The 15,541-nt window shown below is 35.3% G+C and overlaps 1 protein-coding gene across 1 annotated transcript in view; it reads left to right on the top strand.

Moving 5' to 3' along the window:
• Positions 1-5: 5 nt before the first annotated feature.
• PGR (progesterone receptor) overlaps positions 6-15,541 on the top strand; it is a gene marked incomplete at its 5' end in the record, with an annotated part of 34,265 nt that continues 18,729 nt past the window's right edge. Inside the window, 3 exons of the mRNA XM_010179319.1 lie at positions 6-190; positions 1,449-1,600; positions 14,815-14,931. Coding sequence (XP_010177621.1) covers positions 6-190; positions 1,449-1,600; positions 14,815-14,931 — 454 coding nt within the window. The remainder of the gene's footprint in view (positions 191-1,448; positions 1,601-14,814; positions 14,932-15,541) is intronic.

The raw sequence follows: 15,541 nt of genomic DNA, 5'->3' as shown, positions 1-15,541 counted from the left end.
TGGAGTGCGTTCTCTACAAGGCGGAGCCCACCCTCCTGGCTGGAGCTTACGGGCCGACGGCGACGGCGTCCTCCGACAGCCTGCCTTCCACCTCGGCCGCGCCGCCGGGCCTCTATCCGCCCCTGGGTCTCAACGGGCACCAGCCCCTGGGCTTGCCCCAGCTGTGCCCGCCCTACCTCGGCTACGTTCGGTAAGGCAAGGCGGCGGGATCTTAGGCGTGAGTGCCCTCGTCGAAGGGACGGGCCGAGGGGTCGCGCTGCTCAGCGAGAGGGCTCTGCGCGTTCCCCTCAGGCAGGGCGGCTGTGCCGCGGGGTGCGGGGCTAGCACGGAGGGGCTCTGGAAAGGTGCCGAGAGACAGATGGGATGAGTTTTACTCGAGTGTTTAGGCAGTAACTGCGGCCGCGTTTCTGTTTTCTGTGTTGTTTGTGGGCGCCCGGGTGTTCACCGTCTGTGTGAGACCGACACGACGTTAACTGTGCCGCTGGCACCTCCTGCATCTTCCTGGGACAGTAACGTTCCGGGAAAAGTCAGTGGCCCAGTGCCATCTGATGTCTGGGTGAGTGACCGGCTCCAGAGAGCCCAGTAGAATGGTCTCCAGGCTGTCCTCACCTGTTGACAGCCAGACGATATTCATAAATACCTAAATATTCTCCAGATGTTTATTCCTGACTTGGTAAAACCCAGTTGATTTCACACAAAAAAGAAAACTGAGTAATTTGTGTGTTGATTTCTTAGAATGAAATTGCATACTGTGATGCCAAGATGATGTGCATTACCTAGAAACACATGCAAAAATACGTATGTATAATGCTACAGTTTCAACAGAAATCCTTGATTTTTGTAAACATAGTGATGAATAGATTAGTCTGTTTCTTGGAGAGAAATTCAGAAGTACTTTCCACTTTCCTCAATGTGCCCATCCTAGTTAGTTACTGATGAGAGTGCTGCAGCTGAATGGGAAGTTACAAATATTAAAGGTTTTTCTGGCTGAGATGAAACTTAGTTACTTCCCATTTGAAAGAGGCCTTTGAAATTCAATTGACTTTCATTTGAATCTGTCTCCGTACCATTCTTTGTACAGGAAAAAGGAGTTTCAGGCAGTATGACTTTACTCGAAGAAGTTGTTGATCTGAGGAAGATGAACATTTTAACAAAGAGCTCCTAGATTGTACTTTTTTAAGCTAAACGTATTAAAATACTACTGTGCTTTTTGCCCACTACTTTTCTTTTTTAATGCCCTGGGCGGATGTTACAAATGCGCTTTTTACCCTAGCAGAGACAAATCCTTGAGCAGAAAGGCTGTCATACTTTAGTTTTTTCTTGTTCTTCTATAGCTTGGTTACAAATTTGAAATGGAAGTTTTGACTATAAAACAAATTAATACTGGTAAGTAGTTAACTGTTGCAAAACTGGGTATTTTATTTCTCTTAATTCTTTTTCTTTTGAAGGCCAGATGCAGAAACAAGCCACAGTTCTCAATACAGTTTTGAATCGCTGCCCCAGAAGATTTGTCTCATCTGCGGTGATGAGGCTTCTGGTTGCCACTATGGAGTACTTACCTGTGGAAGTTGTAAAGTCTTCTTTAAAAGGGCAATGGAAGGTACTATGTGATGCCATTGGTCCTGATTATCTGAAATATATCATTTTAGGCACTGCTGAGGACATACCTTTTATTTATTGCTGATGTTTGAAAATGTTAGCACTATAGTAATGTTTTTTGTTTTGACAACTCTGTTTAAATATTACAGTGAATAGTAACTAAATTATTTCTTAATTGATTTTGCTAGTATTGTTTGTTTTACTTTCATTATTTGCTATTTATTATTTGCTGTTTATCAGTTAGCCTTTCTGAGTAGGCAGAGTTCCATAAAAATCTGGTGTATTACACAGTTTCTTTTAAAAAGTGTAAATCCTATTCAAAGGAAAATTTTGTGGATATGAACTAATGATAGGCAGATAATAATTTATTTTGGCTTCATTCTGTTTTTGAATTAGTGGAATTTTTCTTGCTTGCAAGATGCAGGATTTCGCTTCCTGAGAATTATGGAAGCATTTCAAGTTTCACTGAACTATTTCAGGTCATAATAATAATAATAATAATAATAATAATAAATGAGTTTGGCATTTCTTCCAAATAGCAGTTAAATTGCAAAGTCAAGCTGCATGTTTAATAAATTAGGAGCAATACCTATGTTAATTTTTTCTTTTTGGATTATATTATATGCCTTGTCCACTGAGATTTTAAATATGAATAGAAGAGCAGATTGTTTTATATAGTTCAACTGATGAAGCAGTAAAACAAATCCTTCTGCATTTTATGCTTCGTTTCCTTTTCTGATTTTTACCTGATCCTGTCAGAACTAGGATATTACAATTTCTTCCCCGTGTACTTAAAAAAAAATTATTATAATGTATAGGATTCCTTAAAATAAAAAAATACATTATGTATTTCCTTGTTGTGATACATAGTTTATTCAACTTAAGAGTTTATTGCACTTCAAATGAAAAGAGGAGTATTGGAAAAGTAAAAGCTTAGCAAAATAATGTAGTTAGATTTTTTGTTTTGGTGTGGTGCTACTTTCTACTTTAGGCATATGCTCATGTTCTTCCTTTAACATCTTAGATACTTCTGAAGTGGTAACACTGGACTAGGTGGGCTATATCAGCGTTTGAGCTGGCGCCACATTTTCTCTAATACATTGAATGGGATTCTTGAGAAAGATATTGGAAACTTAAGTGCTAGGCTGCAAGGAAAACGCTTGGGTCTTAAGTCACGCACAGGAATACATTTGAGTTTCACTGACCGTGCTAATTGTTCTCTTGGTTTGGCTTCACATTTTTTGCTATGTTTGTTTAAGTAAATCAGCCATATACTTTTTTTAAAAAGGACAGGGAGCTGAAGCTTTTAAGAGTTGACTGTAGTGTAGCTTATGCATGCCGTATTTTAAAACAGGTTTTATTACTCACTCTTCACCTATACAGTAATAATCTATTCTTTTAATTTAAATTTGATTCTCTCGGTTTTGAATTTCATCTCTTTCCTAAACTAGTGTGTTTGTGCAGTAGGTGAACCTGCTAAAACCCATCTTATTACTGTTCAGCATAAATATTTTAATGATAAATGTTAAGAAGGCATATAAATTGGCAGTAGGAATATCTTAAGGTTGTTTCCACTGATTACTTAATCCAAGTCTGTATTTGCAGGATCTTACCAGATGAAGAATATAGACATACAGAGAAATAAGAGGTCAACACAATTACACAAACAAAATGCTTATGTTTTACATAGCAACCTCACACTTTCCATTTGTAAATGATTCCAAAGACTGAGAGTACAATGAGGAAGTGTGTTTGGGTTTTGTTAGTAAAAATATTCGAAGAATGGATAACTACGTCAGACTGCCTAACTATAATAAGAGAAAATACAAGTTATTGAGTCTTATAGGGAAGAATGACAGGCATGAGCAGTGTGGACACGAACAAGATGAGTAAATAGAGTTACCTGTTTTTGTGCATTTGTCTACAGAGAGTTCCTTAAGGAGATTGACTTCTTTTTTTAATGGAAGCATAGGATATAATTACTAGCATTGAAACAATCCTATATATAGATAGATACTTTATTTCATTTAGACTTAAAGTACTTATTGTTCATTTCTTATCAGAAATAAAGGTGACAAATTGCTCTTCTGTCAGTATTTTTATTGTAAATGCCATAGAAAACAGTGGTTAAAAATTCACAGTGGCAATTGTACAAATCCGAGACATTCCTCTTATGTAAAATGTTCCTCTGTCTATAATTTCTTAGCTTTTTAATTTTTTTTTTTTACTACCACAGACACGTGGGAGTTTTTTAATAATAATTGATTCAAATAAGATAAACTTTATGTGTGCAAATTCACAATTGAAACTCTACTTTTCATATATTTCCATAAAGTACTGATCACTATGAGAAATTAAAACATGATTGGAAATAGATGGCTTTTGCTACTTCTTGGATTTTCTATATTTTGAGATCTTACATGTTTTCAAATGTGTAGGTAACAAGGTATATTATGTAGTGGCATTAAGTTTGTTGGAAAATGTGTATTCTCTTTTTAAATTATTTCTCTAATCTGAGATATGTTGGGTGTTTAAAATCTAATAATCTCTGGGGTTTTTGTTTGTTTGTTTGTTTTCTTCATGGAAATTGTCCTATTCATACACCATTTGTTTTACTCACCCTTAGTGTGTGGAAAATACTGTATTAGTTAAATGCTTCCTTTGGGATAAAATGGACCATTACATTATCCAGAAAACACCGTTTTCTATCTCTAATATTTTTGAAATAAAACCAGATCTTATTTAAAATACTCAGACTAAACAACAATTTAAAACTCTATAGGCGAACCTAGAAATATTGCTATACTAAGTATGATCTAATCATACATTTTAATATGACAAATGGATATACATAGAGCTTAACAGAGGATCAGAACCACGAGGATCACTAAGATAAAACTGTAGAATTAGACTTAAATTATTTTAGAATGTTTGTTGACAATGAATTCTTAAATATATATGATTTGGTAGATGTCTTTGTCTTTTGGGTTTTGGCTCCCCATATGTTCCTATATATGCAAATAGACAGATGGTGTTAACACAATAAGCGTATTTTACTCTAAGCAGAATTTCACAGTATCTTAAACAAAAATGCAAGTCCTTTTTTGGGGAAATGGTAGTATAGCAGATAAGAAAAAAAGTTAGTGCAGGAAGTGGGGAGGAGAAAAGGGACAAAGATACTTGCGTTATTTTTAGGAAACATTTCTTTGCATTTAGAGATTGTACATTTTCTGTTTGGTCCCTTACAAAGAACTGATTTACTAGTCCATCCATTCACTTAATGTACAAACAAATTACAAGGCTTTTTAAAAATTCTTTAAAGATCTCCTTTGGCTATAATGAAAATAACGAAAGTTACTGCTATTTATATTCGGTTAAGAAATTTGAAAAGACAAAATTTGACTCAGTATGCTGATGAGGTAGTGCCATTCCTGTCAGTGAGCTGAGAGTGACAAGCAGTTTGCAGTTAGCAATAAAAAAAAATAATTGGAAATCATACGGAAAATGCTTTCAAAGACGTAGAATAACTATATTTGCAAAGTAATTTGCTGTTGCTGGTCAGGCATAATTTAAGTGCTACCAGTATATCTTGTTCATGGTAACAGAAATAGGGTATAGTATTTCTAAAGGCGCTTTAGGAGAATGAAGATTAAGAAATGAACTCTTTTATAGCACTAAGTTATCAAACAGTCATTACTGTTGTCTTACAAAGACATCTTCACATAAAACCATGCAGGGTATCCATGATCAAAATGCTTGTGTAACACCATTATAAAAATTCAGTCCTGGGCAGGAACCCAGTGTGTTGGGATACTGCAGTTATGCTGCTGCCAACACCTGGTTTCTTGGTGGCCTGCATTCTTGCCCTTTAGTTGAAAGCATCTCCTTTGCAGTAGTTTTAATAATGAAAAATTAATATATCCTAGATCCTGAAAAAAATATTGAAGTGCTATATTTTCTGTATAAAGTCCCACTGCTCATTTTTGTTCTATGTTTATATAAAGCATTTTCCTTCCCTTGCATTTTGTTTATATTATTGACATCTAATGATAAATAGTTGCCCAAACCTGAAAAGTTTGAGGCCAACATAAATGATAGAATCATAGAATGGTTTGGGTTGGAAGGGACCTTAAAGATCATCCAGTTCCAACCCCCTGCCATGGGCAGGAACATGGGTCAGAAACTAACTTGGTTTGTTTAAATACCTGGGACCCTATTACAAATTTGATTAAATGATTATATAGCAAATTTGGCTAGGTTTAATATATGCTTCAAGCTCAGGGTAGCAGCTCTGTGCAGATAGTAGCATCAGGGAACAAGCTCAACCATATGAAGTAGATAACATTTTACTGACAAAGTGTGAACTTTTATTCTCTTCGAGATCTGAATTTGACAAACTCTACAAGACCAAAAGTTGAGTTTCCACAAGTTTTCACTGTGTGTATGGAGGAAAGTGGAGGAGTTAAAGATTCCTCCTACGTCCACACAGTAAGAAGGCTGACCATTACTTCAACCAAACTTTCTGCTAAAGTTTATCTGACTTGTGTTATGTATAGGCAGTTTTGTGATGACAGTGTGATTCACTATGTAGGTAGTGAAATAGTATGATAAGGAAAATTGCTGAACTAAGCAGTTGCGCTTTTCCATAGGTTAAAAATGTAAAATGGCAGAAAATCCCAAACTTTTTAAAAAATGCCAACCACTAATAGAAAATCCTCTTTGGAAACAAAGTGAAATGCCATTTAGAGATATTTCTGGCTGTGAAATTGATGAGACAGTTGTAAAAAGTTCCTTTTTCTCTTAACTCTGCAGGGATTTCTTATTTCTAGTCCAACTTTCCAGGCTGGATCTTGGGATCAGAATTTGGTACAGCATGTACTGTAAACCTAATAGTGATGAAAGTTTCATGAAGTAGAAAACATACAAACATACAAAGCATACATATGCCAAGTTAAGCGATTAAAATGCTTTACTTACTGTAATATTTAATATTACTAAAGCTCTTTTATTTTGCACATGACCAAAATGTGTTTACGTACAGTAAGCTAAGTGTATTTCCAAATCCAAATATACAGTTACTTCATGGAAGGTCCTAAAATTCAAGTGGGAAATGTCACTTTTGTGAGAACATAGGATTTGCATCCTGAAAAGGGAAAGAAGAAAATCTATACTGATGCATAATTTTATATATTTATGATACTTCTGACTTCAAAAGTATGTGTTGTTCAGCCACGTGACAAACATTAGTTTTATGAATTTACTTGTATGAGGCACAGCAGCTGAGTAAGAGTGCATTTGTTCTGGTACCTTGGCTATTGTGCTAATGCTGGGCTTCCTGCTGCTCTCATGGCCTATTGCTGGTTTCCTGGTAGACATGGCTTAGAACATGATCAGCTGCAGAAATGTGAATTACTAAAATTTTTGGCTTAGTATTTTACAAAATATCGACTATTAAGTTAAACATCTTTTCAGGTGAAATATAAACTATTTCAGGTGGTATAAAACTGCATGCTTTGAAGAGCAGCAGCAACCAACTGCTCAGTGTTGCTGATACTCCTCCGTTCTAACTTTAGATGTGCACAATGTGAGTAACCTGAGCTGTTCATTTTAAGTTCACTTTATTGTGAATGGAGAGAAACATGAATTTCTAGGAAGTAGTTAATTGACTTATTTTAAATACCTACTTGAGATGAAAATAACAGTACTCTGACAGTAACTGTTTCTCAGCACTGAATATAGAGGAGTGTCAGTTGAGGTTGTTCACTGTCTGTATTCGGTGATAGGAATCCCACCCACAGCACCAGCAAAGCTAATACACTTCTGTAGTATATAAAAGAATTATAAGTATATAAAATACTTATTTCATATTACTTAAAGTATTATATATAAATAATACGTATAAATAATATTATAACCAAATAATACATATTTTAAGTATTAAAATTACAAACTATATAACATAAGTATACAAAATGCAAGTATTCATAGTCCAGCTGGTATCTGCTGAAAATAGATTTAAATTTGATGGTGTCCGTCTCCTTAAGCTGTGTATCTGTTCTTTAGAAACTACTAAATGGACTTAACACATGGTATGTTACAGTCTGCCATTATGTGTAGTGATATGTGGCTGCACATCAGAGGTTTCGTGGTTATACCTAGTTACAACTCCTGCATTTTCATAAGGGCCTGTTGCTTAATACCTGTTAACATCTGAGCACATTTCAACAGCCTGGGATCTTTTGCAGTTAAATCATAGAAAGAGTTACATGCAGACACTGAGATCCAGAAGACCATTACCCTATTCTTGTCCTGTTGTTATGATACCATCTTCCCTTATCCTCAAAGACAATATTCTGTGTGAGATTTTTTTCCCCAAGTTGTAGGCATTTACAATGTGGACATCCATATTTGGGCTAATCACTTTAAATGTCCTTTGGAGAGTGATAGGCTATTAAAGAACCAACGTTTAGACATCTACTCAAGATAAATTGCATCCTAAAGTGCCTGTTTTTCTCCTGTGCCAAGAAGGGTGTACACTACTTGTTTTGATGGCTGTCCATACTTTAGAATCTAGTTAATCAAATGAATCCCTTCTTTATGGTTTTTCAGCAGTTTTTTTGTCCATTGGGTGATTCAGTCAACAATATATGAGGTTTTTTTGCACATTGCCTTTTTCTGCTACTGTTTCTGTTTGGTTTTGTTTTTTTTTTTTTTTACCTTATTACTCTTAGAGTGTCTCTGTCCCACTGGTTCAGTTGTAGGACAGGTTGAAGAATAAGAGGAAAATATGTATTAAAAAACTCATCATGGCAATGTACTGTAATACTTTCACTGAAATCAGAATGATGGAGTGATAGAAATACAAATATAATGCTGCTTTTGTTAGTAGAAGAATACAACGCTCAACAGATAAGAACAAATCATAGTTCAGTGATCTATATCTCTGAAATAGTTGAGTGTTTTTAAAGTAGGTTTTGTGTTCAAATCTCATCTTATATATGTATAAAAAATAGACCCTTTACTGACAAAAAAGCTGACAGTTCCATCATTTTACATATTGATACCACTGATGTAGTTAATTACTTAAAAATTGTGACTAAGGAGCAATTGCAACACAGTGCCATAAAAAGAACCGGGACTTGTAGAAGCCAGCATCTCCTTCTGAAAGATATTAGCTGTGGAAAATTTTTCCTATTGTCATTTCTTATATTTAGACTCAAAGGCTTTATACCTTTCAAGATGTTGCAGTGGTAAACAATCTTAGTAAACAAAATGAAAATCAGTATTAAATAGTAATCCTGATTTTGCAGTTCATTATAGTTTCTGTGAAACAGGACTTAATTTTGCATCGTTGCTGAAAACAATGGATCAAAAAGGGAAATTAAAAATATTTTAAAACAGGATTGTAACTTTTAACTCTGTCCAGAAATGAATGAAAAGAGGATAGGTCCTTTTAATTGTTCTGGTTTGCAGATACCATAAAAACAATGTGCTCATGTTGCTGTCTGGCGAAATAATTTTAGAAGGAAAAAGTCAGTGGTGCAGTATTCACAGGAAAAGACAGGACGATTTTGAGGTCAGGATACAAGAGAGTCAGTCAAGGATGTTGCAAACATTGGAAGTGACTTGTTGACAAGAAGGAAAGCGGTGCAAGATATATGTTGGTTTGAAAATGTTGCTTCCCTTCTAGGGAAACCAATTTTGTTTGGTCCACTTAGCAAAAAGAACTGACTCGCGTCACAAAGATGAAGGAATTACTAGCACCTGTTGTAATCACAAACGCCATCACTGAGATATTACTATGAAGAAAGGAATTCCACATTATTTCAGCTGTAATGTATTGACAGATTACTCTACTATCCACTCTTTACCCTCTTTAGTCCGCTGAATCCTAAATTCTTTGCTGTGAAGCAGATTTGCATCAGTAGCAGATCTTTATACCAGTATAGACTACAGAGTAGTAGTCAGGACACCTGCTTAAGAATTGGGAAATGAGAAATTTATTTCAGTGGGCAAAGAGGGAAATTGAAAGCGAGTCCTCCACTAACTGCTGGGTTTTTAATGAAAAGTTTATGCATGGTAAGGTCAGTGTGGGATGTGGATTTTTGTTAAGTGATTGGAGTCATAAGTCTCTTTTCAGGGACTTCTTGATTTTTAAAGAAAATTTTTGAACAGAGGTGAAATTGCTATTAAATAATGAAAAAAAAAACCATTATTTGAGCTGTGTGTAATCTTGGCGATTGTAATGGCCTGTAATGGCATACAGGAACACAAAGGGTGTATTTTAGGTATTACAAACTGTGTAGTATAGGTTCCTAATTCTCCAAGGTCGAAGCTCATAAACCCACACAGTGAGAGGCAAACCTAACCCACATTTGCTGTGTTGCACATTGAAGCAATGTAAATAGAAGAGTGGTTGATTTAGGTCAGAGCAGAGGTCAAGTTATCTGTGTTTCCCATTTCTGACGATGAACTAGGCTAGACTTTGCTTTTGCCCAGGGTGGCAGCAGTTCAGCACAGATGCGCTGACACAAAGAACTGATTGCTTGCATCTGACACCCTTGGTGCAGAGGAAACCTTATGTTTTCCATGTTTTGCACATCTGCAAGATCTCTGCAACTAATTGATTTGAAGTACTACAGCATGTCAGTAAGCTAAGTTAGTGCAGTTTTTAAAGACACTGTGCATGCTACTTCCAGCAATATTTTGATTAAAATTTCTCAGTGCTGGAGTATGATCTGTGCAGTGTTACTGACAACAAAACCTTTGATAGTATTTGTGTCATCACAGAACTTAAAATCATATTTGGCTGTTTGCATTAGGACTTCCACCTTTGCTAACACAAATGAACTTTGATGGAAGTTAAGAAAAATTCTATCCTACAAGAATGTGGAGCATATGAGTAACAGATGAAATAATCTCTGTATTTTCTCCATATTCTCAATGAAATCTGGGTCACAAGCTGATATGTCAATACGTTGAGAGAGCTACAGTGTGCACTTTCAAAAAGAGGTGAAAAGTAAACGTGTATAGGAAACTTAACATTGGGTGAAGACTTCCAAGAAAGTGACAGTTGCCAGAAAGTTGCCAGATTCATATTTCTGTAAGAAGCACCAGTATCAGTCTCTACTTTCCGACCTGTGCTCTAGTGATTAGACTACTATCCTGGTTTTTGTCTGGGTGTTTTTCCTGGTTATAATGACAGTAGTCATATAAAAGATACTGAATGACAAGCTACTAATTGAACAGGAATTTTATCTTGACAGGAGTCTTTCTATACTTTGTTAGTACGTGCATTTAATGTAACTGCAGTGCATACATATTGAAGCCAGTCAGTTATAATATAAATGATCCTAGAGATTGAGATGTAGAGAATGTATTTTCAAATAAATGTTTTAGCATCCCCTGAGAGCATTCCAAATAGCTTCACCTAAGTACGTATTTTCTCATAATTTTGAAATTCATCAAATATTTGGTTTGCTTTCCACTTCTTACACAATTGGTCCTTCAGATGATTGCTACCACTTAAATATTAATATCAAGTAACAGTTTCTCAGAACCCAGCTCTGCACAATGGTAGAAATGGTTTCAGATGAGAACACAGATGCAGATTTATCTATAGATATGAGATCCAATCAGATGACTGAGATAATAAAAAAATCCTTGAAAGATTAGACTATGAAAAATACTATATAACTGACCCTTATGTGTTTTCCAAGTAAGTTGCAGCTGAATCAGAATGAGTGAAGTACACCATGGAATGGGAGGTATTGGGGAGAGATTGGATAGAGCTGAGCAGAGCGGAAGACTCACACGAAGGTGTAATTGGTGTAATTCAAGCTCAGGATATGACTGTGGCTTTTTTACAGTCTTGAAAATAAGAAAGTAAGAATCAACAAGTCCCTGAGATTTTATCACCATAATCTCATGGGAAGGTTGGGTTGGCAGGGTTTTGACTTTATCTTACTTTACTAGGTAAACGCATAATAAAGATTAGCTCACTGGGCATTTTTAGATTTTTACATACAAGTTATGAAATAAATAGAAATTAAATAATATTCACTTTTTGAAGATCAAAGCAAATTCTTACTGTGACTAAATTCTGATGACATTCATTTCTTCCATGGTATGCACTGGACAGAGAGATTATTTAATCCTGTCTAATCTGACACTCTAGAACATATGGACACTGAAGAATAGTTTTCATAATTGTGATTCATTTACAATTTGTTATGCAAATGTGAAAGATTTTGTACAATCTTGGATTTTTAATTGGTTTGTGAGTTGTTATATGATGATGGAGTAATTAATACCTTTTCCATTGAAGTGGAAGTTGGATCCGATAACCCCTGTTATAAAGAGGTTTGTAAAAGCTGTAACTAAACTTAAATATGTAACTGTAAATGTAAAATTTTACAATGTATAGCACCCTTGATTTGTGATGCTTAATCTTAGATGTATAATATTTAAACACTCTTATATAAATAATACAGGGTATTTAATTGTGTATCAGTGTAAATCAAGTTATTAACTTCTGGTTTTCCAGATAATTTCCTGTTCCAGGAGAAACAATGTTGCTATTACTACTTCTACTCAAACTCCTTAGCCTCCATTAGTGATTAGAGTATGCCCTTTGGGTGTTAAGTACACAAATCATGTACTCTCACTCATCAAGAGAGAATTCTAAATACTTACATCCTTCTAGAGCATATAGACAGGGTGCCTTTCTCTGAGTCCTTCAAGAGTAATATTTCATGATATGACTTTGGCTTTGGTAGATCAGCATTTTTCTGTGTCAGTATAGGGGCAAGAGTACAGATTGAATGCCTATAGCATTGTGAGCTGCTTGTGAGCATTTACTGCTTTCCTGGAAATACATAGTTCATGTTTTGGTCTTGCAATGGACATGGGCTTATATGGATTCAAACCATGATGTGAAGGCTCAAAATATTCCCTAGAAAAGAGATCCAGAAGAGATACCTTCAAGGGACCAAAAAACCCTTCCAAGACACTTGTACACAAAGCTTAACCTACACTTGAGCGTTCCTTTGTAAATTAACTGTACATTAAATCATCAGAATGCCACAGTGCAGAGATAGTCCGATGCATCACGGGTTTTAGTTAAACTAACAGAGTTTTAAAACAGTTGCCTAGGAAAAGACTGAATGCCTTGTAACTAATAAAGGCAAAGCAACACAAAGGAAAACAGCAAATAATCCCAAGGAAGATGTGTTCAAGTGTTTTTCTTCCTGGTCTTCTGCCAAAAGCAAGACAGATTTCTATTCATTGGGTTACTTTTGGTAATGTTTTCTGTGAGATGGAATCCAGGATCAGAATTAATGGGAGAACATAAATTAGAACCTCTTCTGACATACTACATTTCTGAGTACTTTTAAAATGCCAGGCAGTGTGTGAGGCAATTGTTTTTATTTAACCACTTTCTAAAACAAAATAAACCATTTAAAAAAAAATTCAGGCATACGTTTCTTTCATTAAAACCAAATTAATTGTTCTTAGAAGTATGAATAAAAAGTAAATTAATTATCTAAAAATATGTTAGCACAGAAACAAATACATTGTTTTACATGGTTTAGCACTATCTCTTTTCTTTTGTTAGAACTGAATGTTCTTCTATCTCTGTATTCAGCTGAGGATTTGTTTTCAGTTTGTCTTTCTTCTCTGGAGTAAAGTTATTGGTGAACAGTTACTCATTTTACCATGTGCAGAGAAACTGCAGAATGGTGTTATAAAGAAAGCTGAATAACAGCGTCTGGGTGGAATAATAATCTCCAATTTTTTTACTACTGGTGACATCAGAGTAATTCTGATCTAGAAATAAGTAAAATTTGCAAGGTTTGATATTTATAACTATTATATTTGGAGGTCCACATACACAATATCCCATGAAGTAAGTATGCATGATATTGGTACTTCTGTAGTTTGTCCATATGTTTTTGATACATTTTGTTGCTCTCAGATATTTTTTTTAAATTTGTTTTCATGCTTTCATGCTAGAAACTGGTAAGAAACTGAAAATATAGAAGTGAATAGAGGATGTTATACACAAACAGGCAGGATTTTGAGGTTAAGCTTCTAGAGTAAACCTGGGCTTAATTTTAAAGGATATCTGAAAGTTAGCTTCGTTTTCCTCTTGTGTATTCAGCTTTGTTTGATTGTAATTTTGAATAAGTAATCACATAAATTATCAATATTATGCTAAGGCATAAAAATACACTTTTTTCATTCTCTTCAAGTGAAATGTGGAAGTATTGATGCTTGTGTACAAAAGAATGTTAAGATATCAGTTGAATTTAATTTTTTGCTTTGCTGGAAGCTAATTGGTAGTGATAGAATGAGGGGGAATGGTTTTAAACTGGAAGAGTATAGATTTAGATTAGATATTAGGAAGAAATTCTTTACTGTGATGGTGGTGAGACACTGGCACAGGTTGCCCAGAGAAGTTGTGAATGTCCCCTCTCTGGAAGTGTTCAAGGCCAGGTTGGACAGGGCTTTGAACAACCTGGTTTGGTGGGAGGTGTCCCTGCCCATGGCAGAGGGGTTGGACTGGATGAGCTTTAACATCCCTTCAAACCAAACCATTCTATGATTCTATGATTCTAATTTAATTTAAAAGATTTTATTTTAATAGAATAATGACAGGCTTTTCCTATCTGAGTCCTTCAGAATTGAACAATGAACTCAGAACTAACCTAAACCAAAAAGTTACAATTGCCTTGTTTGTCCTTTCTGGCTGTGCTGGCTGCCTCTGTTCAGCTGGTGTGTCAGCAGGTCTAGTGCAAAACTACTTCTCCATCAGAGTTAATTTACTCTGCTTAACTGACTCTTTTTTGCATTTTTCCAACTTCTACAGTTTTCTATTGGAAAATCCACATCAATCCAAGCAAAATCTACTTAATTACTTTAAAATCAGGAACAGTAACTTAAAAGAAAAATAAGTTTGAAAGAAACAAATTGATCTGTCCTTAGGCTTGATTTACTTAAGAAATATCGATAGTACAGTAATTTAAGCAGTCATACTGTCTGCTACTTGGTTTTGAATTTTGTAGATGGGGAGGTTCACACTTAAACAGGACAAATAAATTGTTATATTTATTGAATATATTTGAAAGCATAAAATGAAAGTGTCTTTTAATGGTTCATTAACTTTTTCATGTGAGAAACATAGTATTAATCCTGTTTTTCTCTTGCCTACAGGGCAGCACAACTATCTGTGTGCTGGAAGAAATGACTGCATAGTTGATAAAATTCGTAGGAAGAATTGCCCTGCATGTCGCTTGAGGAAGTGCTGTCAAGCTGGGATGGTCCTGGGAGGTGAGCTGCTTTTCGGATCTGATTCAGAAAAACAGGCAGTCAAGCACTCTACCTTCAAACTGTCAAGTTTACACAGGATTACTTTAATACTTTGGTGTGTATTTATTAATAGCTTTGGATTAGAGAATTTGATTTAGTTAAAAAGTAAAGAAGCAAATTGAGATTGACACTAAAATTGGGCATCAGCACTATCTCCTTCTCTTTTCTCTTGTTCACTCCATCATTGCTTTGAGTATGCCAACAAAATTGTATCCTACTCTTGCACTGAAGAGGGCCAGGCAGTACAACACTACAGACTTTGCAGACCTGATGCTGGGAGTTTCCATTTTTGTATTAGTTCTTACTGTAACAGATTTGATTTTTTTTTAATGTAACATTAATCAAAATTGAGCAGTATGTCTTTGAAAACCGACAGGGAGAAAATGATATAGGATCAGGTAGTCACATGGCAAGTTTTGCTGTGCTAACATGCAGGAAATATGTATATTTTTCATGTATTTTTTCATATTTTTCATGAGAACTTTAGCTATATAAAGTTTTCGACCAACACAAATCTTTAAAATATATGGGTAAGACTGTAAGAAAATGGCTATATAAAGGTGGTAGAATG

The sequence above is a fragment of the Mesitornis unicolor genome, unplaced genomic scaffold (assembly GCF_000695765.1).
Source record: "Mesitornis unicolor isolate BGI_N332 unplaced genomic scaffold, ASM69576v1 scaffold45962, whole genome shotgun sequence".
Taxonomy (NCBI): domain Eukaryota; kingdom Metazoa; phylum Chordata; class Aves; order Mesitornithiformes; family Mesitornithidae; genus Mesitornis; species Mesitornis unicolor.
This window is presented reverse-complemented; position numbering and strand designations above follow the sequence as displayed.